Source organism: Palaemon carinicauda, chromosome 17, assembly GCF_036898095.1.
Source record: "Palaemon carinicauda isolate YSFRI2023 chromosome 17, ASM3689809v2, whole genome shotgun sequence".
Classification (NCBI taxonomy): Eukaryota; Metazoa; Arthropoda; class Malacostraca; order Decapoda; family Palaemonidae; genus Palaemon; species Palaemon carinicauda.
The window spans coordinates 105766479-105783978 of record NC_090741.1 but is presented as its reverse complement, the minus strand read 5'-3'; the positions used below and the strand labels follow the sequence as shown (position 1 = coordinate 105783978).

At 34.5% G+C, this 17500-nt stretch overlaps 2 protein-coding genes across 7 annotated transcripts in view; one reads left to right on the top strand and one right to left on the bottom strand.

Annotated features, from left to right (window-relative positions):
* Window positions 1–17500, bottom strand: part of LOC137656889 (ATP-sensitive inward rectifier potassium channel 12-like) — a 459802-nt gene that overhangs the window by 224072 nt on the left and 218230 nt on the right. The window lies entirely within an intron of this gene.
* Window positions 12556–17500, top strand: part of LOC137655983 (DNA-binding protein D-ETS-6-like) — a 34795-nt gene continuing 29850 nt past the window's right edge. The window contains exon 1 of the mRNA XM_068390182.1: window positions 12556–12712. Within this exon, the coding sequence (XP_068246283.1) occupies window positions 12556–12712 (157 nt within the window). The remainder of the gene's footprint in view (window positions 12713–17500) is intronic.

The window sequence follows — 17500 nt, the reverse complement described above, 5'->3', positions numbered from 1 at the left end:
ATAATGGTTGCTGCCACTTGTAGTATTAGTAGTAATGATAATGAAACTGATATAATCAAAATCTTTTTATCGTGTATGGTAATTTATACAGTTATGCTTTTGATCAAAAGAAATATAAAACAAATTTCGATATAATATTATCATTGTCTGAAATATAGACAGATATTGTTACTCGAGAGAGCCCGAAAATTTTGCGTATCGTGATGTAAGATTGTGTATGCACATTATTGTACCATGCGTCTATCGTTACACGTATGCGCATCAAAAAGTCCAAGGGATGGGGGTTAATTTCCCCCCCCAAAAAAGTTGTTTCCCGACCGTAAAGGAAAACAAGTCGAAAAACTGCGCCGCCTTTTCTGTCACTTGGCGTTTATAAAGCTTCCTTCCCCTCGTTGCCCTCTAGTATCTGTCGCGATTGTAGGTCACGGGCTCCTAATTGAGCACCTACCAACTCAAGGACACACATATATACGTACACATAGGTGCGCACACGCGCGAACGCACTCCCCAAACGCTCACCGTCGATCGATTTTCTGTCTGGACGCCATAGCAAAGGCAGGCACTCAACTTTACGCCGTGGTGCTGGGGGCTATTAATAGCTCACGGGAATGCGTTTGTGTCCTTCTGGAAGCTTATACTGTAGGCCACATGCCCCTCTACTACACCCAAGCCGCGCAGGACTCCAGGTTCTGGTCTCAGGTAAAGAAATATCCCTTTTGGAGCTGGGAAGGGAACTTGAAACATCCAAGTTCTATACGTTCAATTTGCGATTTTTCGAAGACCCACCTCGTGAAGGGGTGAAGGATGTCCTTCAGAATTCTAGTAGACCATGTCGCCATTTTGAGAATGTCGCCTAGAATTTTAGTATACTCTTTGAAATTCTAAGAGACAATTGGAATTCTACGAGACCGTCTTTTATATTTTAGCGATTTATCTTATGAATTCTAAAACCGTTTTTTAAAACCTAAAAAAGACTCTCTTCCGTATTCCGGAGGCGTTTTATAAATTGTAGATTCCCTGGTGACCATTTTAGGAATTCTATCAGATTGCTTTCTAACTCTGAAGAGCATTTTTTATCCTAAATCATCGTTTCTATCAACTCTACAATAACTAAATTCTAGAAAAATGTCTAATGAATCTCTAAGGCTCATCCTTAATATCGTTAAAGATATAATCTTAAGGATACGTCTCCCAGATTGTAGTAGACCGACCCATGAGTGATAGACTGACTTACAATGAGAATAAAAAAAATAATAAAAAAAATAAAAACATTAACGATAAATTTTGAATATTTCTAATGATTTCTGTACAAATGAGACCTCTTTAACGCTGGATATGCAAACTAAATTGAGAGAGCAAATGTTGAAATATAGGGTTAATAATTCCTTATTATGGCGAGGTAGGAATGAAAATGATAAATTCAAGTTTTGATGAATAAAATATATCAATTTGCATAATGGGCAGAACGGCATAATAAACCATGAATTTTAGGACACTTGTTAAAAGTTAGAAAAAGATCGTTAAAAACGGATCTGGATGAAAAACAGATCAGATTGAACATTAAAGGTTTAAAGGTCGTCATGAATGGCAGAAGCAAGGGGCAGTTACAAGGTGCTAGAGACTAACAATATATAGTATATAATGATCAGCGCCAACGACCCCTCTCCACCCAATTTATAGACCAGGCAATGGCTGCTGATGGAAAATAATAATAATTTCACCCACAATAAAAACCCTCAGTTCCTAAAAACTTTTATAGCTACAATTCCAATAATAATAATAATAATGATAATAACAATAATAGTAATAATGATAACTTTCATTGTTGTTATTATTATTGTTATATGAACAAATACATGATTACAATTAAAGAAATTATTTTTTTTTATACAAAGAGGAACTGTAAACATTTTAAGACTGAGAAATGATTGAAAATTAAAAATCAAACTTATACAATACGGCGTTGTGATTTGGATTTTTAAAGAACAGATATTTTCCATCAGAATATGCAATTTATGAATTAATTTTGTCATTAAAAATGCGTTTCACGAACTCCGGAATAATAATAAAATAATAATAAAAAACCTCGATTTTTTCGAAGTATATTCCTTAAGATAAAAAGATTTATTGTTGCAAAGGATATTCGACAGCTTCTCTTAACGCTTTATATGGGATCTCTGGCATTATTCGTTTTAAAGGTTAAAAGGCCGCTCAAGAATGGCAAATGCAAAGATAAAGAACAGTGGCAATGCCCTAGAGACTGGCCATATATACATATGATTACCGCCAAAGTCCCATTCCCACACAGGCTAAGACCAGGGAGGGACAGGCAATGGCTGCAGGTGACTCAGCAGGTAGACCTATGAGCTCCCCCAAGAATGGTGACGTTGCAGACCCTACAAGAAACTACCAAGCTTGAGCGGGACTCAAACCCCAATCCAATCTTCTTTCCCTCTTTCGCCTAGTTGGGTTTTAAAATCTTATTTTGACCCCGGATGTTGAAGTCTGTTGGAAGTTTTACCGGTCACCCATCCAGGTACCAACCATAAAATGGTGTTTCAGTTAGTAAAGTTAAGCAAGTTTTTTCAACTTACAATCTGCTACTGCGCACTTTTTAGACGCCTTCAGTGATCCTGTTAGTTGTAATGCTATGTAACTCACATCTAATCAAATAAGTCATTCATTAGAAGACAAATAATGAGATATGTATGTAACTGCCATAGCGTTCATGGATGGCTACTGGCGTCCACCCATCCATATACTGTATAGTATTAGTGTTATTGATTTGAAGAGCAGCAAAGCTACAAACTTGGTATTGCCATAAGCTTTTGATTTCCATTTCACAATAAAATTGCCTTGTCTGTTCTATCTAATTCTATAAATGAAAATATGAATAAGAAAAAAACAGCGAATGGGTTTAATTAAATCGATTGAATTAACCATTTCTACAAAATCTTGACGAATGACTTTCATAATACCCAGCGGTTGTGCGTTAACGTCATCCAAATTGGCGTAAGTCATCCATGAAGAAGACAAAAGTCATCCGTTTGTTTATTCGCGGAATATCGATATTTTGATACGAGAGACTTCAGCTGCCGGTGGGTAGGGTACTCTAGGTAGGGCAAGAGGGAACTACCCATAAGGGTGGGTAGGTAGGGGGAAGAATAAGAAAAAAAATACAAATTAATGACGTTAGGGAAATAACCTGTCGTTTATTGTTCCTATCCGATGTAACCTAATGGGTTTCGTTTTTATCATTATGGAAATGACGAGATTCGGTGACTTTCGCCGGTCAAAGTTTATCATTCTCTTTCCTAAAAACGATCACAAAAAAATTATGGATTAATTGGCGGAAATTCCAATAGTCTACTCTTCCCTTCTCCTTATGCTTCTACACGAACGCTTCTCGTATTTCCCGCGTTTTTCTCTTTACTTTTTACCATTTAAATCTTATTCACTTTGTAGTGAGTTTGAGGATTAAGAAAACTTATTGATTTTCAATTGCCATTACTGAATGTAGAAATCATAGGTTGAATAGCTTGATATACAGCTCTTCTTAGAGGACACTCCAAAATCAAACCATTGTTCTCTAGGTTTGGATAGTGCCATAGCCTCTGTACCATGGTCTTCCACTGTCTTGGGTTAGAGTTCTCGTGCTTGAGGGTACACTCAGGCACACTATTCTGTTTCCTTATTTCCTTTCCTTACTGGGCTACTTTTCCCTGTTGGAGCCCTTGGGCTTGTATCATCCTGCTTTTCCAATAATAATAATAATAATAATAACAACAACAATAATAATAATAATAATAACTGCCTCAAGGACTTCTGTACCTTCAACTTCTCCCTCTTGCGAATTTTATTAAAAATCTTTCACTAGTGTCTGTAACTTTGCTCTACCCGCCTGCAAAATATGCACCATCTTTTCATTTCATGAGACTCCATTAGATCATCTTCCTTTCCATCGCTAGGTAATTTTTTAGATTTGAATTTCTACTAAACTTTCATATCCATCAAACCATAACTTCTCAAATATATTCTTCACTCATGATTTCCTTGGTATGGAATTCACTAACATGAATATTTAAACCTTCCAACCTTTTATATATATATATATATATATATATATATATATATATATATATATATATATATATATACATATATATATAATTATATATATAATAATAATAATAATAATAATAATAATAATAATAATAATAACTCTGCATTAGCTGTTGCTATTCCACTGCAGGTCAAAGGCTTCAGAATGGTCCTTCCACTTGCGTCTGTTTATGTTCATTTTATGCCAGATATACCAGCAAATTTTCTTAGCTCTCAACCAATCATCTTCTCTTCTCTTCCCTTACTTCATTTGCAATCTCTAGCGTTTCATTCTATTATTCTTAATATCCATCTCTTGTTTGTTAATCTTATTAAAAATCCTGCGCCTGTCCATTCTTTTCTCTTAAATGATGTTAGAATATCCAATACTTTAGTTTGCTCTCGTATCCATGTTTCTCTTTTTTCTGTCGCGTTTCGGATGCATAAGTTAATACTGGTTGGAAATTCTGATTAAATACTTATCTTTTCCGAGAAAGTGGCATTTTACTTTTCATATTTTGTTCACCAAAAGCTCTCCTTCTCATGCCTATCGATTTTTTTTATTTCGGTGTCACACACACACACACATATATATATATATATATATATATATATATATATATATATATATATATATATATATATATGATAAATTGTATATCAAAAGTTGGAACTGCGTAGCAACTGTATTCTTAGTCTACGTAAACGCTACTCCATATGCAATTGTCACAAAATCTTATGCAAGACAATCCAGAGCAACATAACATAATTGACACCAGCACGTCATGGCAACATTACTGAAATACAGTAATACGTCCGTTACCTCATACTGGGATAAGTACTCGTACTTTTCCTATTACACCTTTCGGATAAATGTATTTGCGCATGCGCTCCGCTCTACGCAGTTCATGTTTTTTTCCAAGAGTCCCTTAATTTGATGCTCCGTAACTTTGGTTAATTACTTAGAATAATGTCTCTGCTATTTTCATTTCATCTACGTGGCTGTTTCGTTTGTCGATTTTTCTCGATAGTTTGCTGTTTTGATTTCATATTTGTTGAGGAATTTCCTTTTATTATTATTACTATCTAAGCTTCAATCCTAGTTGGAAAACCAGTATGGTCTAAGGCCAAGGGCTCCAACAAAATTGCCGTGAAGAAAGGAAATAAATAAATAAACTAATTTTTTTTTTTGCTTCTTTTTCTTCCTCTTTATTACTGGGTTCCATTGTTTCCGTTAGTGTTTAGTTCAGATCCAATGCTTCTTTGCTTTGGTTTCATGCCTGTTTACCTATTTCGGTTCTATGATGGTTAACTTCCTTGCTTTCCTTTACTTTGTGTTTAGTTGTTTATCCTTCTTACACACGTGTATTACAGCCACTCCATGACTGCATGTTTGTTCAGTTCGGTTTTAGCACTGTGAAGTGTTGCTTACCTCTTCTCTTTATATATATATATATATTTTTTTTTTCATTCACTTCTATCACTTCATTTGCCTCGTTTCCAGTCGGGAACTGTATATTGGTTCAATTCCGCCACTGGGCGTTTGCTGGCTTCACTTCAATTGCCCCATTTGCTCAGTGAATTCACATCTATATAATTATTCATTTTCATCACTGCAACTGATCGTTTCCCTCAAATAGTTTTTGTTCGATAAAATTCCCCACATATATATACCCGATTTGCGCTAAGATTCCGCTAATTTAATGCTTACTCCACTTTCATCAACTTGTTTTACTAACTCTCTATTCTGTATTTAATCTTCGGTAGTCTTGTGTTGCAAAATGTTTCGCCATCTTTGCTTCTTGTAGCCTTTTCCTCCTTTACTTATGGCGTTTTTGCCTTACTTCCTGTCCCGGTGTGTTGCTTTCTTCCATTGTTTATCTGCTTGTTTGGTTTCCTTCAATGGTATGTTTGATTATTTGACTTTGTGCATTGTGTTTGCTTAGTTACTCGACTTCCTGCAATGCGTGTTTGCTTTTCCCATTTCGACCAGTGGCGTGATTGTTGGCTTAGCTTCTTGCATAGCAATACAATTGCTTTTTCATATATTAACGTTTAAGTTCTTCTTTTTCTTCATCTTTTGGAATATTCAACTTATTCTTTTCAAGGCAGTCAGCCTCTAGCAAACATTTTCCTTTTATGAATAATAAACCGTTACTTTTTTATTAGTTTTCATATTTTTTTTATGAACTGACCAACCAAAATCTTAGCCCATTTTTTTCCGAAAACAAAAACCTTTTGACTAGGCACATCAGTCGCTGATCTCTTAAGTTTCTCCTTCGTTTAGTGAAGTCGACGTTTTCTGTAATTACCTAATACACAATAACTTTGGACATGTAAACTGTCTCTCATTCTTGATATATTACATGTTTTAATGGACTTTATTTTAAACTTTTAATTTTCCTTCTAAATTTTGTGACAACACGCGGATACTCCGCTTCACGGAACACACTGTATTTGCCTAACTTTCATTTTCATTCATAAAGATCAAATCAGTATCAAACAGGCATAGCTACGCTTCCATTACTTATGAGAGAGAGAGAGAGAGAGAGAGAGAGAGAGAGAGAGAGAGAGAGAGAGAGAGAGAGAGAGAGAAATTAAGGACGCACATGTTTATCATTAAATGTCAGACTGTCATCATAATTAACAAGTGGAATGAGATATGAATATCCATAAAGGTTACAACGGGAAAATGCTACATGCGACGAAAATATGACATTGGTTATATATATATAAATATTAATAGCTTTCCTTTGGGCTTACCTCAAGCATCTGTTAAATCTTGCAGTCTGTCCGTCTTTGGATATCAGTATTTTTTTCCCTGTGGGGTTAACTAATTATAGCTTTTATTATATTTCTCTAGTTATTTCTTGATAGCAATAAATTTCCTTTGGCATTGACTTTGAAGCAACAAATACCAGCATTTAAATCTTTGGCATTGTCTTTGAAGCAACAAATGCCATTATTTAAGTCTTAGGCATTATCTTTGAAGCAACAAATGCCATTAAGTCTTTGGCATTGTCTTTGAACCAACAAATACCATTATTTAAGTCTTTGAAGCAACAAATATCATTATTTAAGTCTTTGAAGCAACAAATACCATTATTTAAGTCTTTGAAGCAACAAATACCATTATCTAAGTCTTAGGCATTGTCTTTGAAGCAACAAATACCATTATTTAAGTCTTTGAAACAACAAATACCATTATTCAAGTCTTTGAAGCAACAAATACCATTATTCAAGTCTTAAATAATGGTATTTGTTGCTTCAAAGACAATGCATAAGACTTGAATAATGGTATTTGTTGCTTCAAAGACTTAAATAATGGTATTTGTTGTTTCAAAGACTTAAATAATGGTATTTGTTGCTTCAAAGACAATGCCTAAGACTTAGATAATGGTATTTGTTGCTTCAAAGACTTAAATAATGGTATTTGTTGCTTCAAAGACTTAAATAATGATATTTGTTGCTTCAAAGACTTAAATAATGGTATTTGTTGCTTCAAAGACAATGCCAAAGACTTAATGGCATTTGTTGCTTCAAAGACAATGCATAAGTCTTTGGCATTGTATATGAAGCAACAAATACCATGATTTAAGTCTTTGGCATAGTCTTTGAAGCAACAAATGCCATTATTTAAGTCTTTAAAGCAACAAATACCATTATTTAAGTCTTTGAAGCAACAAATACCATTATCTAAGTCTTTGAAGCAACAAATATCATTATTTAAGTCTTAGGCATTATCTTTGAAGCAACAAATACCATTATTTAAGTCTTTGGCATTGTCTTTGAAGCAACAAATACCATGATTTAAGTCTTTGGCATTGTCTTTGAAGCAACAAATACTATTATTTAAGTCTTTGAAGCAACAAATACCATTATTTAAGTCTTTGAAGCAACAAATACCATTATTTAAGTCTTTGAAGCAACAAATACCATTATTTAAGTCTTTGAAGCAACAAATACCATTATTTAAGTCTTAGGCATTGTCTTTGAAGCAACAAATACCATTATTTAAGTCTTTGGCATTGTCTTTGAAGCAACAAATACCATTATTTAAGTCTTAGGCTTTGTCTTTGAAGCAACAAATACCATTATTTACGTCCAATACGACCTATAGTATATCTAAGGAACCATTTATCCTCTGGATTGTAATAAATTCTATTTTTCATGGAAGCATTGCAGATGGGTACGCTACGCAGAAAATAATTTCCCATTTTTAGTATCATGAATAATATTTTGTTGTTCTGAGCAAAACCTGGTGACATCACAAATGAGTCATCACAGCATAATGGTGTCGAAGATATTTTGTCGTTACTTTATGACGTCATATTTTGTGTAGGCGTTAGTTCCATGCATAATTGTTCAAGCAGCGCTTCCTGCTTTTGCGTCATACATGTAATAGTTATTCGCTTGCATAATCGGCTCTATTTTTTATGCACTGAAAATAGTATGAGAGAGAGAGAGAGAGAGAGAGAGAGAGAGAGAGAGAGAGAGAGAGAGAGAGAGAGAGAGAGAGAGAGAGAGAGTATCCCCGTGACACCCAAGAGGCCAAGCTTTCCCATACTTCCTGTGTACAGACCATAAATAAATTGATTGCTAAGTGCTGGAGATTTTTTTCTTTTTTTATCATACTACATGTACGCCACGGGATTCTTTCGTTAGTTTGGGTGTCCCCTATACATATAGGATTCCCTCTTTCAAGATTAAAGATTATTTTGATCAAGTTGTTTGTCTCACTCAACACAAAAGAATCAAATTTAGAATTAAAAGGAGAGCAAAGACTGTTGCAATATAGGCAACAATTAATTTTAGGAAGGATGAAAATAATAATAATAATAATAATAATAATAATAATAATAATAATAATAATAATAATAATAATAATAATAATAGTAAGAAGAAGAAGTTCCATAAATACGAACACTTCCATAAATACGATAAAATGTGTATACGTTTGATTTTCTATACTTAACAGCAATAGTCTATGGGGATTGAACGCCACATTTAAGACTTCCGTAGCGATTCTGTGTGTGTGTGTGTGTGTGTGTGTTTTGCTGTGAAGCGATTCAAAGAGAAGGAGCGAAGGGCAGTTGGATGTTTGGGAGAGGATTTCGAAATGGTTGTACTGGATATGAGCGAAAATACGATAACTCCACTATACGGCTTTATCGAAGTCTTGACTCCTCACATAATAAACGGAAGGGCAAACTTGATAACGATTTTTGCTATATTGCCATTTTTACTATATTGTAAGATTAGTAATATTGTGCCTAATTTCATCCGTTAAATTACGTAGATCTTCACCATATAACTGATTCTTATAAAAAGATCTGCTATTCCGTCCATAAAAAAGATCTGCTATTCCGTCCATAAAAAAGATCTGCTATTCCGTCCATAAAAAAGATCTGCTATTCCGTCCATAAAAAAGATCTGCTATTCCGTCCATAAAAAAGATCTGCTATTCCGTCCATAAAAAAGATCTGCTATTCCGTCCATAAAAAAGATCTGCTATTCCGTCCCTCTTAGACATTGAAACTGATTTTAAATCTAAATCTATCAATAGATTAAAAAGCTCAGTGTCTTCCCTGTCACATTCATTGTACAACACTTTATCCATGCTTAATGGTTTGTATGTTAGGTCACTTTAAGTGAAAACATTAAGCAATACACATAACAGAGGTTCATAAATGGAATCTTTTAAATTTACGTACTAACAAGATTCCTTTCTCCGAAGGATATTGTTTATAATTAATGTTTTGTCTCAAAAACAAGAACTTTAACTTTCCTTAAATGTTTAATGGCCACTAATGGATGGCAGGGGCAAATGACAGTGACATTGCCTTATCGAGTAGGGCAATGCTCTAGAGACTGCCCATATATACATATGATCAGCACCCAAGCTCTTCTCCACCCAGGCATAGGCTACTGATGCATATAAGGCCTATAGGCTCCCCCAAATCCAGCATCCTTAGCTCAAAAGGATGGTGAGGTTGCAGCGACCAAAGGAACTAACGAGTTTGGGGTTAGCCAGACTGGCGTTCACCAGTTAGGGACGTTACCATATCGGCCACCACAACCCTGATTTCTGCCTTCCAAATTTTAAACCTAACTTTTGAACGTTTTTTTTTACTGCATTCGTAACCTTCCTGTACACATCAACATAGAAGCAACCCAACAGTCAATTCATGATATGGCCCATAAGGTGTATTCCTCTTTGAGAGCCATTCATTGGTTTACATTTCTCAAACGGTATGATTTTATGATACTTAAGAAACTCTCAGAACAGGAATATTATTTGTAGACCAGTCAAAGGTAAAGGTGTTGTTATCCTTAACCGTAATGACTATATCCAGAAAATGAATAATGTTTTATCAGACTTCAGTAAATTTGTTGAAGTTGGTGATCTTCAATACAGCCTAATTTTTGCAGTTGAAGATGAAATAAATCGCACATTAAAACCACTTATTAATTATTATATAGTTCAGGTTCAACTTTCAGTGTTTTGTATGGACTTTCTAAGGTGCATAAGACTAATGTACCCCTCAGGCATATTCTAGCAGTTTATAATTTGCAAAATTATCACTTGGCCAAATTTCTAGTTCCTCTCCTTAGTCATTTGACCAATAACCAATTCAGTCTTCAGAACTCCGTCAATTTATTCCTGATACAAGATAGCAATTCAATTATGGTTAGTTTAGCTATATAATCTTTGTTTACAAACGTGCCCTTTCATGAAACAATATACCTTATGCTCAGCAAGACTTTTTCTACCGAAAATACCATATTCAATGGCTTTGACTCAAAGTTTCAGGAAACTCCTTTAACTTTGAGTAGTTAATAATCATTCTGTTTTTAATACCAAATTATTCAAACAGTTGACGGTATGGCAATGGGATCGCCTTTGGGTCTTACATTAGCCAATATATATGACACTTGAAAGAAATGTACCTAAGTGTCCTGAAGCATTTCGTCCCCGTTTCTATAAGAGATACGTTGGCGACACATTTTTGCTATTTAGAGAAAAATTTCATTCTGAAAGGTTTTTGAAATATGTAAATACTTTTCACCTAAATACTAGGTTTACCATGGAATAGAAAAAAATATTTCAAGCTCGAATAGGGGATTTCTTACAGTTTTTTTTTTTTTTTTTTTTTAGAAAAGAGCCATACACTGGTTTGGGTTTTAATTGTTTTAGTAGTTGTCCGAAATCATTCAAGATTAACTCTATTCAAACACTTTTATTTAGGGCATATTACTTGTGTCCAAACTGGCATAACTTCCATGAAGAGATATCAGTTTTTAAAAACATATTTTACACACAAATATTATCCTTCACACCTTTTTGAAAAAAAATGTTAATAAATTTCTTAATGATATTTTTCAGCCTAAATTTAAATGTAGTGTATGTATCATCACAAGCAAAAAAAAAAAATCAGAAACGAGCTCACCACAGACAGTCCTCAGCAATCTGTATCCTTATGTTGATTTTAAGTTTATATTCAAAACCCCTTAAAATATTGAAAAACTTTTCAGGTTCATACGGTCCTTCGTTGTTTATAAGTATGCTTGTATAAAAAGTAATTTTGGAAACTATCGGATATACTCGACGATTACTGAAGGTCCGCATCGATACAAATAGTGGTGTCAGTCATCACTCTGGCTTCATATTAAAATCCAAAGAATTTTCATCAATATCAAATTATTCAAACTCATGTAAAACTCATATCCAGTAAAACCATTTCGAAATTCTTTCCCAAAAATCCGACTGCCTTTCGTACCTTCTCTTGGAATCGCTCCACAACAAAAAAACTGTCACCTTCCTTGAACCATCAAAATAACCTCAAACCATTATATATTGCCTAACTGCTTATTATCAATATTTATCGCTCCCTTGTTGATCTAATTTATTTTGTTCTTTCTATTGCTTAAATATTTTAAAAATTTCTCGAAGAAAATACTATATTATGGTCTTCAGACGCAACTTTTGACAGTAAGTTTGACCACTCAAAAGAAAAAAAAAATGTGTGTGTATGTGTTTGTGTACGTATATGTGTGAGTAGGCCTATGAGTTATATGTATAAATTGTTTATTGCCATTCTACTTTGATCTTAGAAGTACAGGGTGGTTTTAGAAGAGGTAGGGGATGTATGAATCAGATTGTACACTTCGGCAGATATGCGAGAAATATTTAGCAAAATGAAAGGTGGTGTTTGTTGAGTTTGTGGATCTTGAGAGAGAGTATGATAAGAGATGATAGGGAAGCAATGTGGAATGTGATGAGGTTGTATGGAATTGGTGGAAGGTTGTTGCAAGCAGCGAGGAGTTTGTTTATAGGCAGTTAAGCGAGTTAGGATAAGGAATGAGGTGAGCGAGTGGTTTCAAGGGAGAGAGGGGCCGAGACATGGATGTGTGATGTCACCATGGTTGTTCAAATTGTTTGTTGATGGAGTAATGAGAGAGGTGAATGCTCGAGTGCTTGGTCGAGGATTGAAACTAATAGACGAGAGGGATCATGAGTGGGAAGTAAATCAGTTGTTGTTTGCAGATGATACTGTATTGGTTGCAGACTCGGAAGAGAAGCTTGGCCGATTAGTGAAAGTTTGGAAGGGTAAGTGAAAGAAGGAAGTTGACATTTGGGTAAGAGTAAGGTTATGAGATGTAAGAGAAGGAAGGGTGGTGCTAGGTTGAATGTCATGTTGAATGGGGAGTTTACTTGAGTAAATAGATCAGTACAAGTACTTAGGGTCTGTTATTGCAGCAAATGGAGGAGTGGAAGCAGATGCACGTCAGGGAGTGAATGAAGGATGTAAAATGTTTGGGCAGTGAAGGGGGTGGTAAAGAATAGAGGGTTAGGAATGAATGCAGAGAGAGTTCTGCATGAGAAAGTGATTGTACTAACTCTGATGTATGGATCGAAGTTGTGGAGATTGAAAGCGCCAGAGAAAAAAATTGAATCCATTTGAGATGAAGTGTCTAAGGAGTATGGCTGGTGTATCTCGATTAAATAAGGTTAGAAACGAAGTAGTGAGAGTGAGAACGGGTGTAAGAAATGACTTAGCAGCTAGAGTGGATATGAATGTGCTTAGGTGGTTTGGCCGTGAAGAGAGAATAGAAAGTGGCTCACTGCTGAAGAAGGTGATGAATGCAAAAGTTGATGGGAGAAGGCCAAAGTTTGGGTGGATGGGTGGAGTGAAGAAAGCTCAGGGTGATAGGAGGATAGATGTGAGAGAGGCAAGAGAGAGTGCTAGAAATTCGAATGAATGGGGACCGATTGTGACGAAGTTCAGATAGGCCCTGCTGCTTCCTTCAGTTGTGGAGGATTAATTTTTGTTTTATTTTTAGTTTTTGTTTTTTGCCAAATCCTGAGAGAGAGAGAGAGAGAGAGAGAGAGAGAGAGAGAGAGAGAGAGAGAGAGAGAGAGAGAGAGAGAGAGAGGTAGTTAGTGTATCGATTGTTGTGGTGAGAAAGACTGTTGGTTTAAATGAGATTGTTTATGTTTTTAGCTAGGTTACGACAGTGGTGAATGTCTTGGGTGAATGCTTTTTTGAATTGACTGCAGCTTAAGGCAGTTGTGTGAACGCTGGATTTACTTCATTATTATTACCAGCGTGGAAGTGTTTATTTATTTAAAAGCCATGATTCCTCCTTTGGAGAGCTTATATTTTGAATATTGATTGACGACCTGGCTTATGATAAGGAACTGGATACGACTGTTCAGATTTAGTTAAATGTTGATGACCCGGACCAAATGAATTTTGATTGCGGTTATTGATGATGATGATGACGACGATGATTACGACCCCGATTAGGGAGGCAGCTATGGCACATTGGCCCTTGCTGTAGTGTTACCCACAGAGCTGTGGTAGTTTGCCATTAAAGACAGTTGGCAGTGTGTGGACGACTGTATTGGTGTCCCTAAAATATATATATAAACATATTTGGTTGTGGTGCATCTTAGTTTCAAGTTTTGATATTTTTTCTCCGGGTTTATGTGAATGTGGTATTTGTTATTTATTTTGTATGTTAAGTTTTTTGTATTGTCTGTATGATATCTTTAGTTTCAAGTATAGTAATAATTTTGATTGGGTTTACTTTTAAGAATATAGTGTTAAGGTTATGTTTTGTTTTCATTTTCCTTCTGTCCAAGAGCCCAGTGGATAACGTAAGGGGAAAGTCTGTGCAGAGGAGACATTTGTCAGTTAGTGTGATCAAGGGTGTGGGGGTTGTTTTGCAACATCCCGCCACACAGTCGCTTTGGTGACTGCTGAGGTTGCAACAGTAGGGGATTCAGCATATGAAACTTCATTTATGGAGGATAACAGGGGAGTATGGGCTGTGGCACCCTAGCAGTACCAAACAAACTCGGCTGAATCCCTCGTCAGGCAGGGAGGAGCGAAGAAAGGAAAAGTCCCCTTCTGTCCATTTTTTTATGTCGGCTAACCCACAAAATTGAGGTTAGTGCCTTGGTAAATATATAGACTTTGATCACAAGTGTTTTAATATGATTGTAAAGGGCCTCATTAGTCACATCTTTTTATATATCTGCTAAGTTTGTATTATTTACTCTATTAAGCGTTTCTAGTTTTTTGTTACCACAAGCATTTTAAGCAAAAATCATAATATTAATTTCTAGTGTAAACATAATATCTGTTTTATGTAGCCCTAATGATGAGATTGGATTCCCGAAACGTTGGTTTGTAGAATAAAGATGAGACATGATCCTAAGTCTTCCATATACAGTATATATATATATATATATATATATATATATATATATATATATATACATACACATATATATACACATATATCATATATATAAAAAATCACTCGTATGATCTATAGGTAAATAATACAGCCCTAAAATAAACTTCTTAACAACTTCTCCATTTCTTAATATTTTCATATTTTGGATCCAGACAGCAAGGAAGTGTACATCGTAGAGGGAAAAAATTAATGAAAGTACGGCTAAGCTTCCAAAAATCGGAAAAGGGTACGGAGGATGGTAAAAGTGATATAATGAGTTAAATAATATGATACACACGATACATATGTAGCGTACACCTGCTCTATTTCGATCAGGATAATGAAGTAGATTATCCGTTTTTTGTGATTCAGTTTTCTAGAAAGACAATTTTGTTAAACCTTTATATTGATAATTACTAATAGTTCTCTGTGATTTACAAATAACATAATACAATCGGATATAATCGTGACAGCCTTCATACATTTACCCCCAATCTATATAAATTTGCGTACATTCCATTTACGCTTATTGTACCTCATATCGTGACGTCTGTTGATAAATAGTGAAGCTTAAAAAATTTCTTTTAACTGTACTAAATATTACACTTTTGTACAACGCACGTGAATCACCACACCTGAAACGGGAATTCTTCAACCCTCTCATGCTTGCGCCTTTGCTTTAGCAGAGCAAAAGATCATTCAAAGTAATTACACTCGGTTTCACAGAGTATATCATTTTCCAGTTCCTGGAAAAGAGCGTTGTCCACATCCCCCTTCTGTACACCTTATCCAGGAAGAACTGACGACCAGAAACAACTGGTAAGGCGACACCCACTTGTTATGCAAAAGCCCTCCCACCAATCCCCCGATAACCTACTCTCACTTATCTCCAACAGCCCGACCACCCCACCTCCTCCAACTGACCCACCTCCTCTCCACTCATTATTGTCATTGATAAGTGCCACGTTATTACCCTGCCGTCCGTAATTTATGGTTATTGCAGCAAAGGTACACTCAGCCAAGCAAAGGAAACTTACCTGGACTATAGGTCACTCAAAGTGACTTCTGATAAGCATCAGGTTTTTAATGGGTGTTCGTCAGACCTTTGGCAAAATAATATTCTTTTTTATGGATTTCACAAGTTTCTGTTTTTTAGTATTTGCAAGTTGTGAGCAGTGATAAAATTAATCTCTATATGTATATGAACTAAGCAATACACACAGTAAATAAATAAATTACACATTATATATATAAATATGTATATATATATATATATATATATATATATATATATATGTATATATGCATATATATATATATTTATATATATATATATATATATATATATATATATATATATATTATATATAATATATATAGTATATATATGTATATATGCATATATATATATATATATATATATATATATATATATATATATATATATATATATATATATATATATATATATATATTGACGATCTATCGCTGAGGCATGCGATGTATAAATTTGTCACTATGCTGGAGGAAGGATCAGAAAAACGAAATTCTTGGACTAGCGCTTTCGTATTGTCATAGGTTGGCCTTTTTAGATGTGTTAATTTTAATAAATGATAGAGGTTTTAGATTCTCAGTTTACACAAAACCAACAAATGTGGATTCATACGTTCATTTTTACTCCAATCATCATCCTAGGACAAAAATGATGGTATTTTCATCTATGTTTTTACGGGCACTGCGGGTCAGTTGCCCTGAATTCCTTGAAGCTGAGCTGGGGAAGATCCGGGAAATTGCAGGTAATTTACAATACCCGAAGAATTTTATCGACACAGCTTTCTATAAAGCAAAGAAAACTTTTTATGAAACTGACTCTATAACTGATTTTAATATGAAAAACCTTCTCATTTGACCTTTCCACAATAATTTCTTGACAATTCCTAGATTAATGAAAGTTTTTAATGTTAATGTTATTTTTAAAAATAGTACTTTAAAGGATATGTTAATTAGAAATTCACCTGTACAAAGCAATGGATGTGTTTATGAGATCCCATGTCATCAATGTAATAAAAGATATGTAGGACAAAGTGGTAAAGACCTTGAAACGAGACTAAAACAACACAGATATAATGTTCAAACAGGAAACCAAACAAGTAGTTTGTTTCAGCATATGAATAACCATAATCACACTATTAATTGGAAAGGGGCAAAAGAAATCTTATATTGTAAGGACATAACAAAACGCAATATCATAGAATCATGTATCATGAAGAAAAACCGTGTAAAATTGATCAACAATAGCCCAGGAATGTATAAACTTGATGAACTTCTTATAAAGAATGTATTTAAACTATTGTCATTTTTAAACTAGCTATAATTTTAAACTAGTTGTGTACTAATTTTTTATGTTATTGTATTATTTCTTGTTTACTGCTGTCGCAAAGGTAACTTTGATCCTGTTCTTAACTTTGTATTAATTGGACCTGAAGAGGTATGACAATACGAAAGCGCTAGTCCAAGAATTTCGTATTTCTGATCCCTCCTCCAGCATAGTGATATATATATATATATATATATATATATATATATATATATATATATATATATATATATATATATATATGCACGTGTGTGTATATTACTGTATTCCATT